We start from the raw sequence: 16,041 nt of genomic DNA, 5'->3' as shown, positions 1-16,041 counted from the left end.
AAGATGAACTGAGAATCTAATCAGGTGAAACGGGAAGAACAACATCTGTGCTTTAGTATCTTCTTGGGAGAATCAGGTGATTGAATAAAACTGGGATCCTCAATCAAGTAAAAGTTATTTAGTATGGATACATGATGATGTCATAACAATACCAATTTCTCGGAGAATATTTTAAATGTAAAATAAGTTGCTATTTAAGAATTCACTCTAAATAAGTTTTAACAATAGTAATTAATCTATTGAGTACAAGAGTTAACATATGACAATGTACTTGTGTAACTTTAAAAAAGTCATGGCAGAACTAATTCAAATTTTATAGCAAAAATGATTTATCATACTCCAGTAGAGAATACAGGTGGCATATTTCAGGTACAAGCTAGTTTTGCCACTTTTTAGGGCATAGTTAAGATTTTTAACAGGATGTCCTAGCTTGTATAGTGCAGTAATGGTGGTATTGAAGCAAAGAAGAATGGGTGAATGACTAATGAAATATTTTCTAGATAGTAACTATATTTTGTGCCAGTTTCTTTGACTTTCTCCTCCAAGTACTTAAGATCTAGGTAAACAGCCATATTACACTAAGGCAATGTGGTTTTCATGAAAGAACCCAATTCATAAAACTTGAGAGAGAGAACAAACAACTGGATTTGAATATGGCCAAAAGTTAGTAACAGAATTTTTAAAACAATAAAGAATGACAATAACGAAAGAGGTATAGTGGTGTATAACTAAATACATCTAATGAACTGGTTGTCTGACAATGAATAGTTTAAGGTTATGCTGAAACACTTTGCATAATTCTTTCTTCTCTCTGAACCTTTCTATTCCTTTTTAACATGTAACAAGTTGAACTGAATATTAATTGTCTTGTCTTAACACATTTATTGGTTGATTGTGACATTTAACCATAATGTTCCTTAGTGAGCCCTAACTACAATTAACAACATTAGCTGTGACTAAAACTTAGAAAATCTCAATCTCATTATTCTAGGAGTATCTGCACAAACTATGAACACTACCCCACTTTCCTCAGTAACATCTGCACAACCAGACAAGATAGGAAAGAGAAAATACAAAAGGTTTCTTCTTCCTTCAGCACAGAGCTGATTAGAAGCTCTGAGCAGCAGTTCCAGTTTCAGCTCATCATCATCTTATAGCAACAGGGAGGAGCTGGAGCTTAGAGAAAGATAAGAAACTTGAGGAGAGAAAGAAAAGAGTGAAAAAATAAAAAAAGGAAAAGAAAGAAAAAAAAAAATTAACCCAGACAGAAATCAAATAGGTTTGCTGGAAGCACATCATGAAAAAGGGTTCTTTTCCATTAAAAGAACTTGAAATTAAATTATCAAACTACTATCAAGAGGCTGACGGAACTGCTGAAGGACCTGACATGAAGGAAAAGAAGAACCATATTGTATTGACTGAGCTAAAGGAAAAAAATAAATGCAAGACCATTTAATAAAACTATATTAATACTCTATGAACAGCTATAATTGGGCCAACAAAGGATGTGGGAGGTTCCAAGTCTTTGGCGAGGGCAATTTCATATATACTTTTCAATTTTTTATGGGTGGGTGTTCATTTGTTTACTGTACAAAACCTGTTTTGATATAGTATGCCATGTTTTTACCCCACCTCTCATTTATTACATGCATGTGTGTATAGTCATGTACAAGCATAACTGTGTTGTTAAGAAGTTCGCTTGGCAACCACATCATTCAATATTTGATCCCATTGCATAGCACTTTAGGTAGGTGTCTTCTACTATAGTCTTAAGTTGAACAATGCCTTGTGAATGCAATTTATGGCTGTATGACTGGGTATATGCAAATGCATGTTTGTGTATGTGTGTGTGTGTGTGCTTTATATTTACTGGTTTTATGTTTATGTAATACATAGCAGTCTTGTGATAAAAAAAAGTACCAGCCTGAAATAAATAGTGGGACTGAAATGATCAAATAAACCTTTGAAAGCAGTGTTCTAACATGGCCACAGACCAGTGAGTAGAATTTTTAAAAAGTAAATTAATTGTATCTACTCTTAATGAGATAGAACAAAGCATGAAATTGTAGTTTCAAAATTCACATCAACCTAGCAATTACAGGGACATTTTACTTTTACTTTTTCATATCTCCCCCTCCCTTCAGGAGACACTGAATTTTCATCTTGAAATTCTCAAAAGTTTGATGGGAAGCACTGTCAAGAAATTAAATTATCATAATGCCAGCTGAACAGCCACACTGTTGATTAGCAGAAACCCACAAATAAGATGAGGAATGGATATAATCCATTAAACCAATTTTGGCATATGTAGAACATATTGTATATTCCTGAGGAAGAAATAGAAACATCAACCACTGCAGATTTGCAGTTGAAACTAAACTCTTCTTATGTATTTGATCCAACACTGTAACAATCGTAACATTCCACCATAAAAAATTGCTTCTATCAGAGGTGCAAGGCTTCAGATTTCAGAAGAGACAAATTAGTTAATTATATCAAGCTCAGCACTTGGCTGCCATTTACTTTAACTAGCTGTTGAGAGTTAAATGGCGAAGTTGATTTTGATGGGATTTGAATGAAAAAGAGCTGGAACAAATACCACAAGATATTTTTTATGATTTGCTAATCATTCTGTCATTCTACCACCCTACATTCTATTATAATAATATTTCTAATATAGGCATAAGGTGATATATTTTGGAGAGTAATATAAAAAGAATCCAGTACAATATGTGGAGTGGTTGGTGTGAGGAAGGGCATCAAATTGTAGAAACAATGCCAGAACAGATAATGGAGTCGGGTACAGCCCCTGGCCTTACCAGCTCCAGATGTTAACCAAGAGTTCCTCTATGAGAAGTGTACAGCTTAATCTGGACTGCATGTGTTGCAGGAAGACTTTATTGTGATCCATTTAATTCAAAGTGACTGTTGTTCAGTAAACATGGTTGTTGTTTCTTTATTTTGAAGAAGATTGAGTCTATTTAACTTTGGCTGCTACTCATATGGTTTTTTTATTGATTGTTTTCAACATTCACCCACAATTTGTCATATTTTTTTATCCATATACTGCTCTGCATTTCACTCCATTTGTGGATGACCCATTATGCCCCACCGAATATTGAAATTTCAGATTTTTAAAATAGTTCAAATATGATTAAGCATATATGAAACACGTATTCAAAAATTACCTCCCAATCCATCAGAAGTGCTTATCAGAATCATGATACATTTTTTGAGATTGTAAATCTATATTAACTATTACATGTTGGTTTTCATTTGATATTTGCATTTGAAATTTTGGAAAAATTTATCCCTTATGCCCCACCTCACCCTTGATTTGTTCTTAAAACATAAAAAGGTTGAAAGTATTTTGACCAACATCACTAGTCTGCTATCCATTACACTCTACAATAATATTACAACAACAATTATTTTTTTGACTTGAGACAGATTCAATATGTGTCTAGTGGTGTGGAAGGAGAATAAGTGGCTGAAATGGTAAAACAACTCACAAAATACTTTGAGATATTTCATTTCCTAATGACCTGTAGGAAAACTTTTCCTTATGCAACCATGATATACTACTAAGTATATTAAACATTTTTATAAGTCATTGCATCACTTGTTAAAATTATCTCTTCAGAAATTATAGCCAGTACTGATTTTGTTATGTTTTCTTATGATGCCCGATGTAACCTTAAGTTTGTTTCCTAAGTTCACATTTTGGGTTTAAATCTGGTCAAGCTTGACTTTACCTGTCACCTTTTCTGAGATTGATAAAATAACAAAAGAAAATTGTGATATGGTTTGAATATTTACAGTTTGAATTTGAACCCATGCTTAAACTATATATAAATACTAAAATGCTTTGGACCAGTTCTGTGTCTACAGTTTTATCCAATAATTTAGCAACTTAATCTATACACAAAAAATATTTTCTTAATTTTTTTTTTTTTTTTCAATTATAATTGATATAATAATAATGTCATCAAAGAAAAAGTCAGCATAACTTATCTGATTGGCAAAGGCAAATATAAAAGAAGCATCAATCTAAGTTTAAAGATGAAAACATGAACAAAGACATAAGGCAACTGTCATAAACGAGGGCTGGAGAACATATGTTATGGATTTTGAGCAAAAATGGTGTCTGAAATGAGCATAAAATGCAACAATCTAAACTGTTAACAGTTTCATTTACTTATAAAGACATATTTGTCTTATGATCATTACATGTTTGCTATATTGCAAGTCTCTGCCTCAATTTGAACCTGGATTAGCTGCTTTTTTTTACCAATTGGCAAAATTTTGTCAAACTAAAACTGATCCTAAATTGATAAAAAATCTGGTCAATAAAATTATATATAAACATCTCCTAGATTTTCAAATGATAATGTGACCACAGATCTTTCTCACCAGATTTGTGCAGGAATATACATAGAGAAACCAAACCTGAATAGAAAAGACAGAGCTTGATAGACAGGTGTCTAACTATCAGGAACTTAGAAATGTGAGCAGTGAAGCATATTAACCAGCAAATTCTTGCATTTGGCAAAGTCTTCACATTTATGAAAAAAATTATATGCACCAGAACTTTCACCATTTTCCAATGCATATTCTCTATTCTCTCTCAACACACATTCTATTACTATTATTACTATGAATAGAACCTTCTGACATTACTTTGTCTTCTATCTTTGGAAATGTCCTGTTCCATACAAGCTTTTAACAATAAAACAGATGATGTATTGAAAATGAATGACTACTCTTCTCATTCATCCAACATTTTATCCATCTTATTGTTGAAAATATATATGCTGAAGACATGGTTAATAGTTCAGAAAATGAAATCCTATTAACATCAGCTGTATTTCATTGCCAATTTTTCCAAAGTTTTTAACTCGTTTTGACTTTTCTATTATAAATACCTATGAATCACCAACAGCTGGATCTTTGGATTTATTTATGATAACAACACCACCCACTTCATCTTTTCTGAGCCATGCTGATCATAGGTGAAGCATGAGGGTAAAATCAAAGTCATCTTTCTGAGATGATGTGAAAAAGATATTGCAAGTGAGGGCTATCTACCATCTTAACCAATCTAATTTAATTAGATATAATGATAAATCACTTAGAAGAAAATGATTTATTTTTATATTTCTGAAGTCTCATAGCAGAAAAGAAATTTTGACATGTAGTTTTTTAAAAGGTGAACTCTTTGAAAAAAGTATCTTGAGAGAAAAGCTGAACATTAGAAGCATCAGTTGTGGCGTGCAAGAGAGACGATTGCGCTGGTATGGACATGTGGTGAGAATGGAGGAGGATAGCTGCGTGAAAAAGTGCCACACCCTAACAGTTGAGGGAACCCGTGGAAGAGGTAGGCCCAGGAAGACCTGGGCTGAGGTGGTGAGGCAAGACCTTCGTACATTGGGCCTCACCGAGGCGATGACTACGGACCGAGACCTTTGGAAATGGGCTGTGCGTGAGAAGACCCGGCAAGCCAAGTAAGATCGTTGCCAGTGCCCCTGGACTGGTTCTTGTGCGGGTGGCACATGAGATGCACCATTTTGAGCGTGGCCGTTGCCAGTACCGCCTGACTGGCTCCTGTAGGATTTTCGAGCGAGATCGTTGCCAGTGCCCCTGGACTGGCTTGTGCGGGTGGCACATAAAAGACACCATTTCGAGCGTGGCCGTTTTCGTGCGGGTGACACGTAAAAGCACCCACTACACTCTCTGAGTGGTTGGCGTTAGGAAGGGCATCCAGCTGTAGAAACTCTGCCAAATCAGACTGGAGCCTGGTGTTGCCATCCGGTTTCACCAGTCCTCAGTCAAATCGTCCAACCCATGCTAGCATGGAAAGCGGACGTTAAACGATGATGATGATGATGATGATGGAAACATTAAAGATATCTGCATTACTGACTCTAACTATATGTTGCGCATCAAATTTCCACAGATCTACGATAAAGCAAGCTCCCTTTTCCCCTTTATATACAACCTATGTTTTAAAATGGGAACCACATGAGTCAACAAACTCACAAGTATATCTTATTTAAGGGCACTCAGAGCTTGGAGCTAAATGTCAACCCATTCCTTTTGAACTATTAGCAACAAAATTAAAAAATGTGATGCAAAACAATACAACTCTGAGGCATCAAATGATAGTGATGATGATCTACCCTTCAGTCTAGAACATTTTAATCTCTTAGATGAAAGAACAAGAAATAAAAATTTCTATATTTTCTCAGACTTAGCTACCTTACTAACAAGGTATATGTGATATACTGGCTCAGATTATCAATACATACGAAATGAAAGAAATATAACAAAAGACTAAAAATAAACTTACAAATCAAAGACCAGGTAATGAAATCCTTCATCTTGTATACTGTCATGCAAGCGCACTGTAAAAAGAAACAAAGAGAAAAATAATATAAGCTTCGAGTTATGTACAAGACTTGTCCAAAAGAAATGAGATTTTTAAAATAGAATGCCAACCAGCCAACACAGCATGCTTGAAAATGCAGTGCTGTTTATAGGTGATCATCTGACCTATATCTATCTATCTATATATTATACATCTTGGTCAGAATTCGTAAACATATGTTTTTACAGTTGTTTGATCAACTGAAACACCCTTATGTACTAGCAAGTAAGTGGCTGAGAAATGTATATACACATGTACTTTTAATGTAATTCTTTGTGGAATCAGCGTGAAAGAATGTGGCAATAATGGACCTTTGAATTACAGGTGCAATTCATTCAACAGACCTCTACACAGTTTTCATCTTCCTGATTTCACTGACAATGTATGGATACACTTGAAAATGATATTTGCCCAAGATACAACAATGATCAAACCTGGGATATATATATATATATATATATACACACATATATATGCATAAGTACTATTCTTGGACTCATAGGACTGATTACCCAGTTTCTATGATATTACAATATTCACCCTGAACAGGATGCCAATCCATCAGAGGATTACTCATTTACAATGGAGTGAACTGGAGTAATGTGAAATGTAATGTTTTGCTCAAGAATACAATGCACTGCTCAGTCCAGGAATTGAAACTACAATCTTATGATTGAGAATGCAACACCCTAACTACTAGGTCATTCACCTTTACACACATATAGACATACACACACATATAAGCACTATATATTCATATGTAGATAGGTAATACAGTGATCATATGTGTATATGTGCATGCATACACACACACATCTATACATACATATATATATGGTATATATATATGTATGCATATGTGGTATGTATATGTGTACATGTGTATACATCAAAAGATAAAACCTTTATTCCGAAATAAACAGAGAAAGAAAGATGAAGAGACAGACAAGCAGACTACAGACAGACAGGCAGACCAATAGTTATATTGATCAATGTATTTTCACTCATTCCATTCTAAAAATAAATTGTTTGTTTGGTCTTCCACTGAAATTGAGTTTCATGTCTTTGATCTGTTTCTATAATAAGACAATTTGATTTAGTTTTCTCTGGCTATTTTCAAAGCCCTTTCAACATGCATTGACAGGAAGAATCCTTCTTTCATATTCACTGCTACTCCAGTGCTGGCAGAAAGAACCACCAGATAAATGCGAAGCAACTGAAAGTGAACATCATCTTCAATCATTATTTTACTGATTATAGCTTTACCATCACCCTTCCATACCTGCAATGATCTTGAAAATGGCTTCTCTCTCACTTTCTCTCTCTCTTCCTTTTTTTTTAACACTTTTATCTCTGGAAGGCAGACTGGAAATGATTTAAAGGTTTAACACTACTAATCACATAGCTACAAGTTTAAACCTTACTGTACTAATATTTTGCTCAAAGGTAAAAGATGTACACTTTCTTGATTCAGCTTATTGGTTAGTAGCGGCTTCCATTATTTGCTGGTTGAGTGATTACAATAGTTGTAAAAAATGAAAACTAACTAACAATATAGAAATACAAAAATTTGCAAGAAAAAATATATAAACATTCCTAATATGCTAACACAAAACAAAAAAAAAAGATTTATAAAACAGTAAAAATAGAAGACATTCCTCCAGGAAAACTCTGAAAGATTCAGTTTAACCATTCCAACCATTCCACTTCATCTCTACCTGAGTTTCAGTGAAAACAACAAATTATAGTCTATGTTGGTGTGACAATAGTAGAAGAAATGGATAATCATTTTATGTTTATTTTATTTAATTGAAAAGAGACAGAAAATGTAATAAAAAATAAAAAATATTCTTTTAACAGGTCATAAAGATTAAAAAAGCGAAATATGAATGAACAAGAGAGAAAATGGGAAAATAAAGGGTAAGGTAGAATTAAAAATATACCTGGGGAGGAGAGAGGGAGTAAAAATACAAAAATAAAGTAAAACTCTGGAGAGGAGGTGTATGTTTGCAGGGAAGGCTAAGTTTTAAGTCAGGAGAAAAAAAGGAAGGGATCCATGACTTTCCCAACTACTTTACCCACTATCTTGCTATAGATGCAAGTTGGCATCTATGGCAAAAAAGAGGATGGAAGAGGGGTTCTAGAGGATTTATCACCTGGTAAGGTAGGATTGTGGAAAGTAGTTAGTATGCAATTTTGTGATGGTGGAAACAATGTAAGTAGTGAGAGGAGAGGTGTGCATGTCAGATGGTGTGCATGTCACACACGTTTCCAAAATCTTCACTCTTTCTGCTATTGAGTATATCATCTTGCAGAAAAGGCTAGAAATGTTCACTCAATGCATTCTTACAAACAACTAATGTGCTGATGATGCAATGAGGATACAGTCAACTAGTGTGTCATCTTTGTTCAGCAGGTAACAAGCAGTTGAAATAACACAATGACACTTGCAGTTGAAAGGCTGGGTGCTTTTTCATATGCGTAAATTTATTTTTGTATTTACACTATGCTACAGAACCCAGCCTACTTTTTAGTGTACTACCCTGTAGTAACAGTAGTAAAAGAAAAAACCAGCAAGACAACACATATGAAGGCTAGAGGTTATAAGTGGATCCTTGTTAATCAGCTGGGTGGATTTTTATGAATGCAGTCTAAGGAAATTTTATGAGTAGCAGCGACACAGTCCAAGATGTGGATACAATATTCAACTTTAGGTCTCACTTAGCTTTTGTAGAAACTCAGTAGTTGATCAAGGATGAAATGAAAGTCTTGATGGAAAGGAAGCAGATACAAGTTATGTTATGAATAAGAGCTTATCATGTGAGATCAGTGATTGAGACACCTAGCATTTGTAGTGACTTTGAAAAATTTAATTACATGTTAGCCAAGAGTGGACAGGGTAAAGTAGAAAACCATATCGCTGATATATTAAGTAACTGCTTCTATGTGATATTGAAAGAGGCAAGATTGCCATATCTCCATTGAAGAATATTTCCAATGTCTCTGTACATGGAGAGAGGGCAGTTTGATGTAGGATGTCTAGGTTAGACAATATATGTACATGGCAAGTTAAATAGGAATGAAGAGTATCAGTTTCAGCATAAGAATGAACATAGAAGATTTGTCCTAACATCAACTTTCAAGCAAAACCATGCCATTTAGTGCCATCACACATCAGCAGAATGAAAAATATAATAATTATCATATAAACATATACATAGAGAGTTACTAACATCTAAATCCTGCTCTAACAACATGAAAGCACAGATAGTACATTCCTAAAGTGAGGGAGAAGTTAATAACAACAATAATCAGTTAATTTCTCAACTAATTATAGCTTTATTGCTGAAATGTAGGTGGCCATAATGAAATCCAATTTAATCAGCTTTAAACATGATATAATTGCTTTGTATGTAATATTCATGATGAACACCACATCTAATTTAGCTATCTCCTTTACTGGTAAAATTCCATACAGTGCCTTGTCATAACATGATTCACAGAACTCATTAAGTCTTTGATTACAATGTGGACTTCTTGCAATGAGAAGGGAGAGTAGTTCAACTACGTGTTGTGCACTATCACTTGTCCTAATTTATCATCTAAACTAGTGAAACTAAGAGGTGTGCCTACTCTAGATGTAGTCTCATTGGATGTTTGGCTAAAAATGATACTGTTCCTTATGTTTTTAAAGTAGTATTAGTATATCTCAAAGCAGAATAGCATCCTATTAATTTGGTAGAGCTAATGAAAAGCAGTATGAAGAAATGTGCATGTATGTATATCTATGTAGGTATCTATAAGCAAGTACATACACATTTATATATGTATTGACATTATCATATTAATATCTACTTTTTCATGTTATCATCATCATCATTATTTAACATCTGTTGTCCATGTTGGCATGGGTTGGATGGTTTGACAAGAGCTAGTAAGCTGAGGGGCTGCACTAGTCTCCAGTCTGATCTGGCATGGTTTCTACAGCTGGATGCTCTTCCTAACATCAAACATTCTGAGAGTGTAATGGGTGTTTTTACGTGCCACCAGCATGGGTGCCAGTTGTGTGACATCAGTATCTGCCATGACTATGATTTCACTTGGCTTGAAGGGTCTTCTACTCAAGCATGGCATATTGCCAAAGGTCTCAATCATTTGTCCTTGCCTCCGTGAGGCCCCATGCTCGAAAGGTGTTTTTATGTGCCACCAGCACAGGTGCTAGTTATGCAACACTGGCATTGGCCACATTGTCTCTATGAGGCCCAACACTCGAAAGATGCTTTTTACATGCCACCAGCATGTGTGTGTGTGTGTGTGTGTGTGTGAGAGAGTGTGCACGCATGCGTGTGTGAGAGTGTGCACGCATGCGTGTGTGTGCACACAACAGGCTTGTTTCAGTTTGTCTACAAATCTAATTACACAGCTTTGGTTGGCCCATGGTGCCATGCAATGGGACTGAGCCCAATACCAGGTGGTTGGGAAGTGAGCTACTTAACCACACAGCTATTCTTGCACTTGTGTGTATATGTGCTTGTATCTATTATAATGAAGACAAATTGCAATTCTTTGCTTACAATGAAATCTATGACACCTTTTGCTTATGTACTCTCTGCCTTTCCCAGTTTCAACACATTTCCATCAATCAATTTCACATTTAATTCTTTCCTTCAACACATTTCACATTTCATCTCAACTTCCTCTTATATAAAATAGGTCATAGGCAATGACCTTCAGTTGTTGGTGCATTTGGCCAGGTTTGTTATTGGACTCTTTGGCAACCAAAGGGTATCTGAGATTCTTAGCAGCTACTGGTTGCTCAATTTTGCTCTGTCAGCATAAAGCAGTTCTACTGATCTGCAGAGAACTAACGCCCAACTTTTCATATTATTTTAGCTTTTACATGATGCCAGTCCTATCTGCAGGTTCATCATCATCCTCATCATCATTTAGCATCTGTTTTCCATGCTTTGACAGGAACTGTTGGATGCCCTTCCTAACACAAACCACTCCAAGAGTATAGTTGGTGCCTTTTACATGTCATCAGCATGGGTGCCTATTACATGTCACTGGTGAGGGTGTTTTTCAAATGTCACTGGCACAGGTGCCTTTTACGTGTCAACAGCATGGGTACCTTTTATGTGTCACTGGTACAGGCACCTTTTATGTGGCACTGGCCACAGCTATGATTTCACTTGGTTTGACAAGTTTTCTCATGCACAGCAAATCAATCATGTGCCTACTTCAGTGAAAAGTGTATTTGTGGGATTGGTAGTCTAGTACCTTTATAACTTGGTTGAACCTGCCAAAGTATGCATCCTGATGGTAGTACTCCAGCATGAATTCAATAGATAAGCAATGGCCATTACTGGTATTAAATGGTACTATGACTGAGATGAATGACCAAAATCAGTAGTTGTACTCCAGCATGGTTACAACCAATGGTAGTACTCCAGCATGATTACAACAGATGATAATACTCCAGCATGGTTACAACAGATGGCAGTACTCCACCATTGTTACAACTAGTGGTAGTACTCCAACATGACTACAATTGATGGTAGTACTCTAGTACAGTTACAACTGATGGTAGCACTCCAGCATGGCTACAGCTGATGGTAGTATTCCAGCATGCCTACAATCAATGGTAGTACTCCAGCATGACCACAATAAATAGGTTGAAACCAATACGAGGGCATACTTAAAAAGTGTGTAGGCTTCAGGTATTAGACAATTTAAACAGCTAAAAGTTTAACCATTTACAACAGTCATTGGCCAGTGTCCTGAGGCAAGACTTAATTCAGCTTACCTCAGTTAACCTAACAACAGGTGCCACTCCCAGCAGAACTGCTGAATGATTAATTTAAAAAAAGAAAAAGTGCCCATCCACCTGCAAAATAATTGCTCAATCAAAAAAGTAAAGAAATTTAATTTATATAACAAGTCATCTCACACATACTCACATCAAATTATCCATGTACAGAACGTAAATGTGTACCTACAAACATGATGGGTTGGATCTCTTTATTTCGAAAAAGCTAAATACAGTCATATAAAACAAGAGAATAAACTTACCAATATTTGGATGTTTCAACAATCTACAAATTCTAGCTTCTCTTTCTAGCTTTTGATGATCTGAAAGAAGATGAAATAAACAAGATGAGAGTAGTATTTCATTAATAACTTCAGCAGAAGAAATAAAGTAGATTAATGTTCCATTAATGAGGAACATATTCTAAGATGAGGATGGCTCAGTTGCTGGAAACAGAAGAGGGATGAATGAAGCAAACTAAAAACAAAAACAATGAAAGTGACAAACATTACAATATTGTTAATGTTTAAGGTGGTGAGCTGACAGAATCGTTAACATGCCAGGCAAAATATTTAGCAGCATTTTGTCTGTCTTTATATTCTGAGTTCAAATTCCACCAAAGTCGACTTTGCCTTTCATCCTTTCAGAGACAATAAAATAAGTATCAGTTGAGTATTGGGATAGATGTAATCAACTTACTCCTACCTTGAAATTGTTGTCCTTATGCCAAAATAGAAACCAATGTTTTGTATAAAGCTAAAAGCATTAGTATGAGAGATTTGTTGAAAACAACACTTTCATAATGACCATCAAGGCAACAAAATATACTTCGGTGACTCAGACAGCTCACAGTGATAGCCCTGAAAACAACTGATTTTTTCTCAAAAGAATCTCATCTACAGAAATTATGAAGGCTCTATAAGTAGTAGTCCTACAAATAGACGTTTTCATTTGGTGCCATCCTTACGAGTAAATCTACTCAAAGTTTCTTATACATACAAAGGCTAAACAAGATTATACATCAGAGTAGTCTTCAATCTTGAAAAACTGCTCTGATGGGTATGCTCTAGACCAGGGGTTTTCAAACTGTGGTCCGCGGACCACAGGGGGTCCGCGGACCACAGGGGGTCCGCGGACCACAGGGGATCCGCAAGGACAAGACAAGGGGTCTGTAGACAGCAAATGCTTTTTATGGGCAATTTGATTTTATATATGTTTTTTAATCGAAATCTTTTAGTTGACAATAAACCAATTTGTTAAATACTGTTAAATAAATAAATGTAAAAATATATGTTATTTTAAGCAAATATTTATGTATAAATTTCATAAGCGTTTATAAGGGGTTCCCTAAGGTAAAGCCTGAAATATAAAGGGGTCCGCAAGTCAAAAAGTTTGAAAACCCCTGCTCTAGACATTCACTACAACATGCACACATGGATACATTTTCAAATGCCATCCAAGACAAAGCCTCCTTTACAACAGAGACATATCCTCTCATTTCTCTCCCAATATTGTTTCAGTCTTTGAAACCTGTCAACACTGTATCACTTACACTGAAAATATATCTCATTACCATTCCTTCAACTAAACTTTTTCCTAATTCCTCACTTCCAAGCCTACACCCCTCTGAAACTGCTCACCAAGCCACTTAACCTGAAAACATTTCAAATCAATCATTAACCACACTAATCTGATGCAATTATTACTATACCCTAATCAATATTGTGGACACTGTCCCTCAGATAGAGGAAGTTTGGAGAATTGATTATGTGGTGATAAATTTACAACTCATTTACAAATCTGACCATCAGTCTACTTTTTACACTACCAGAAGAAATTTGGTGGTGTAAAAAACTAGACTGAAAATTAAAGTTATTCAGGATTATAGCTAAACATACATATTTACTAATTATTAATGTGCCCTCTATCTCTCTCTCGCTCTCTCTCTGATGCACACACACACAACATACGAACAGCTGACAGTAAGTTAATTATACAAGAATCAATAGAAAAATCTAAAAATATGCTTTCATACAATGCAGCTTGAACACTTAGAGAAACTAGAACTATGATTTGTGGCACAGATAAATAACACTTTTACTACATAAAGTATATCTGAACAATTTCTCACAAAAATATGCGTGAGTGAGAGCATGACCCTCTTGCCAATTCAATAGTCTCCTACCCCTCTATTATTTACTGTATTGTGTCTACTAATTCACTCACAAGGCACTGGTCAGTCTGAGATGTGTTACATAGAGGGGAGGAACCCTAAATTGGAGTTCCAAAATGAACTTCTTAAACACAAGGCCATGCCTATTCACACACACACACACACACACACACACACACACAGATGTACACATGTACCAAATTATTTTATATGAGGTTATGTAGCTTCAGGTTCAGTTTCACTGTGAAGCAACTTGGGCAAGTGTCTTCTACAGGAGCCCTGGGCTGACTGAAGTCTTGTGAGATTTGGTTGATGAAAACTGAAAGAAGTTGTGAGTGCGTGTGTTTGTGTGGGGGTGCATGCATGTGTATTTGTTTACCTATTTTGCAGATAACATGACTACAAGCATTAGCACTTTGTCACTCTCCTATCAACAAGTCATCCATTGGCTTCACACCTTCAAAGACACGTGAAATAACAAAGATCCCTTAGTTAAAAATCAAATAGGGAATCCAACTATAAAACAATGTCTCATTAATACATTTGCCAAACCCATGTTAGCATGGAAAAATGGACATAAAATGAATGAATGAATTATCAGAATGTTTCTGGAGTATGCAAATATTTCTGTTTGAACTGATCTCAAAAATCCTTTCCGTGTAGGCAGTATAAATACACTACACACATACTACCTGAGAGCTGATGATTGTCATAGCATACTCCCTCCTCGAATAGAATTAAAAAAAACAGCTTATTTATTTATTTTAGCACTTGATCAGGTTTCCTGAAATTTAGATTGGACAGGTGTTTGTAAATTTAGAGACTGGATAACTTTACTGTTGCCTAAACATGTTTTCATGCAGCAGTTGGTAACTCTGAAATGAATAAATGGAGCAAAGCCCACAACTTGAAGTAACTAATTTTTCTCCTTTGAAATAGAAGTCATTATCAATATTTTCACTGTCATAGATAACAAAGGTGATAAAGACCTGTAGAGTGCTGGAGTAAAATTAATATAGCAAAGGTGACAAAGATTATAAGAGTGTTGGAGTAAAATTAGTTTCATCCCTGCTGTGTGATTAATGTTCACAGACAAGTACCTACAGTATCCTGCAGCATGTTTGCTAAATCATCAAACCCAAACCTCAGTAAAAAATCAATGATTTTCAGAACAGTTTTTTTCAAAACAACAAACCTGTCTAAACAGACAATTCTTACTCTATATCTGATTTTTCTTTCTCTGTAATGTTGGTATTACAATCTTTATTGTTTCAAACGTTTGCTTTTCCATACTAACAATATTTTTTATATCCCCATGCATCCTGACCGAATGTCCACTTTTTTTGTAAAAGCCAATGTTCTAAGGTTTGCAATAACTACTTCTTTTTAAGTTTTCAAAAGTCTACTAATTACTATTGAGGATACTACAGCCATCCCTCCTTCTCCATATATTATCCAGTCACTTAATAATTCTATATCAGTGTAGTCATCCCTCCTGCATACATCTGTCAATGCCTTCAGCTATTTGTTATTCTGCCAATGCAGGAAATCAATAAATCTTGCACCTTAAGCAATGACAGTATTAATCTAGAGATTATATTGTCATATATTGATTGCTAGTTCAATTATTAA

At 35.3% G+C, this 16,041-nt stretch overlaps 1 protein-coding gene across 29 annotated transcripts in view; it reads right to left on the bottom strand.

Annotated features, from left to right (window-relative positions):
- LOC106874089 (calcium/calmodulin-dependent protein kinase type II delta chain) overlaps nt 1-16,041 on the bottom strand; it is a 349,479-nt gene that overhangs the window by 265,799 nt on the left and 67,639 nt on the right. For all 29 annotated transcript variants that reach the window (XM_089352054.1, XM_089352065.1, XM_089352070.1 and 26 more), the window contains exons 3-4: nt 12,500-12,559; nt 6,350-6,404 (exon numbers count right to left, since the gene is read on the bottom strand). In XM_089352054.1, coding sequence (XP_089208180.1) covers nt 6,350-6,404; nt 12,500-12,559 — 115 coding nt within the window. The remainder of the gene's footprint in view (nt 1-6,349; nt 6,405-12,499; nt 12,560-16,041) is intronic.

The sequence above is a fragment of the Octopus bimaculoides genome, chromosome 5 (assembly GCF_046866305.1).
Source record: "Octopus bimaculoides isolate indiv1 chromosome 5, ASM4686630v1, whole genome shotgun sequence".
In the NCBI taxonomy this organism is placed as follows: domain Eukaryota; kingdom Metazoa; phylum Mollusca; class Cephalopoda; order Octopoda; family Octopodidae; genus Octopus; species Octopus bimaculoides.
Note: the sequence above shows the minus strand (reverse complement) of the source record. Positions and strands in the feature narration are given on the sequence as shown.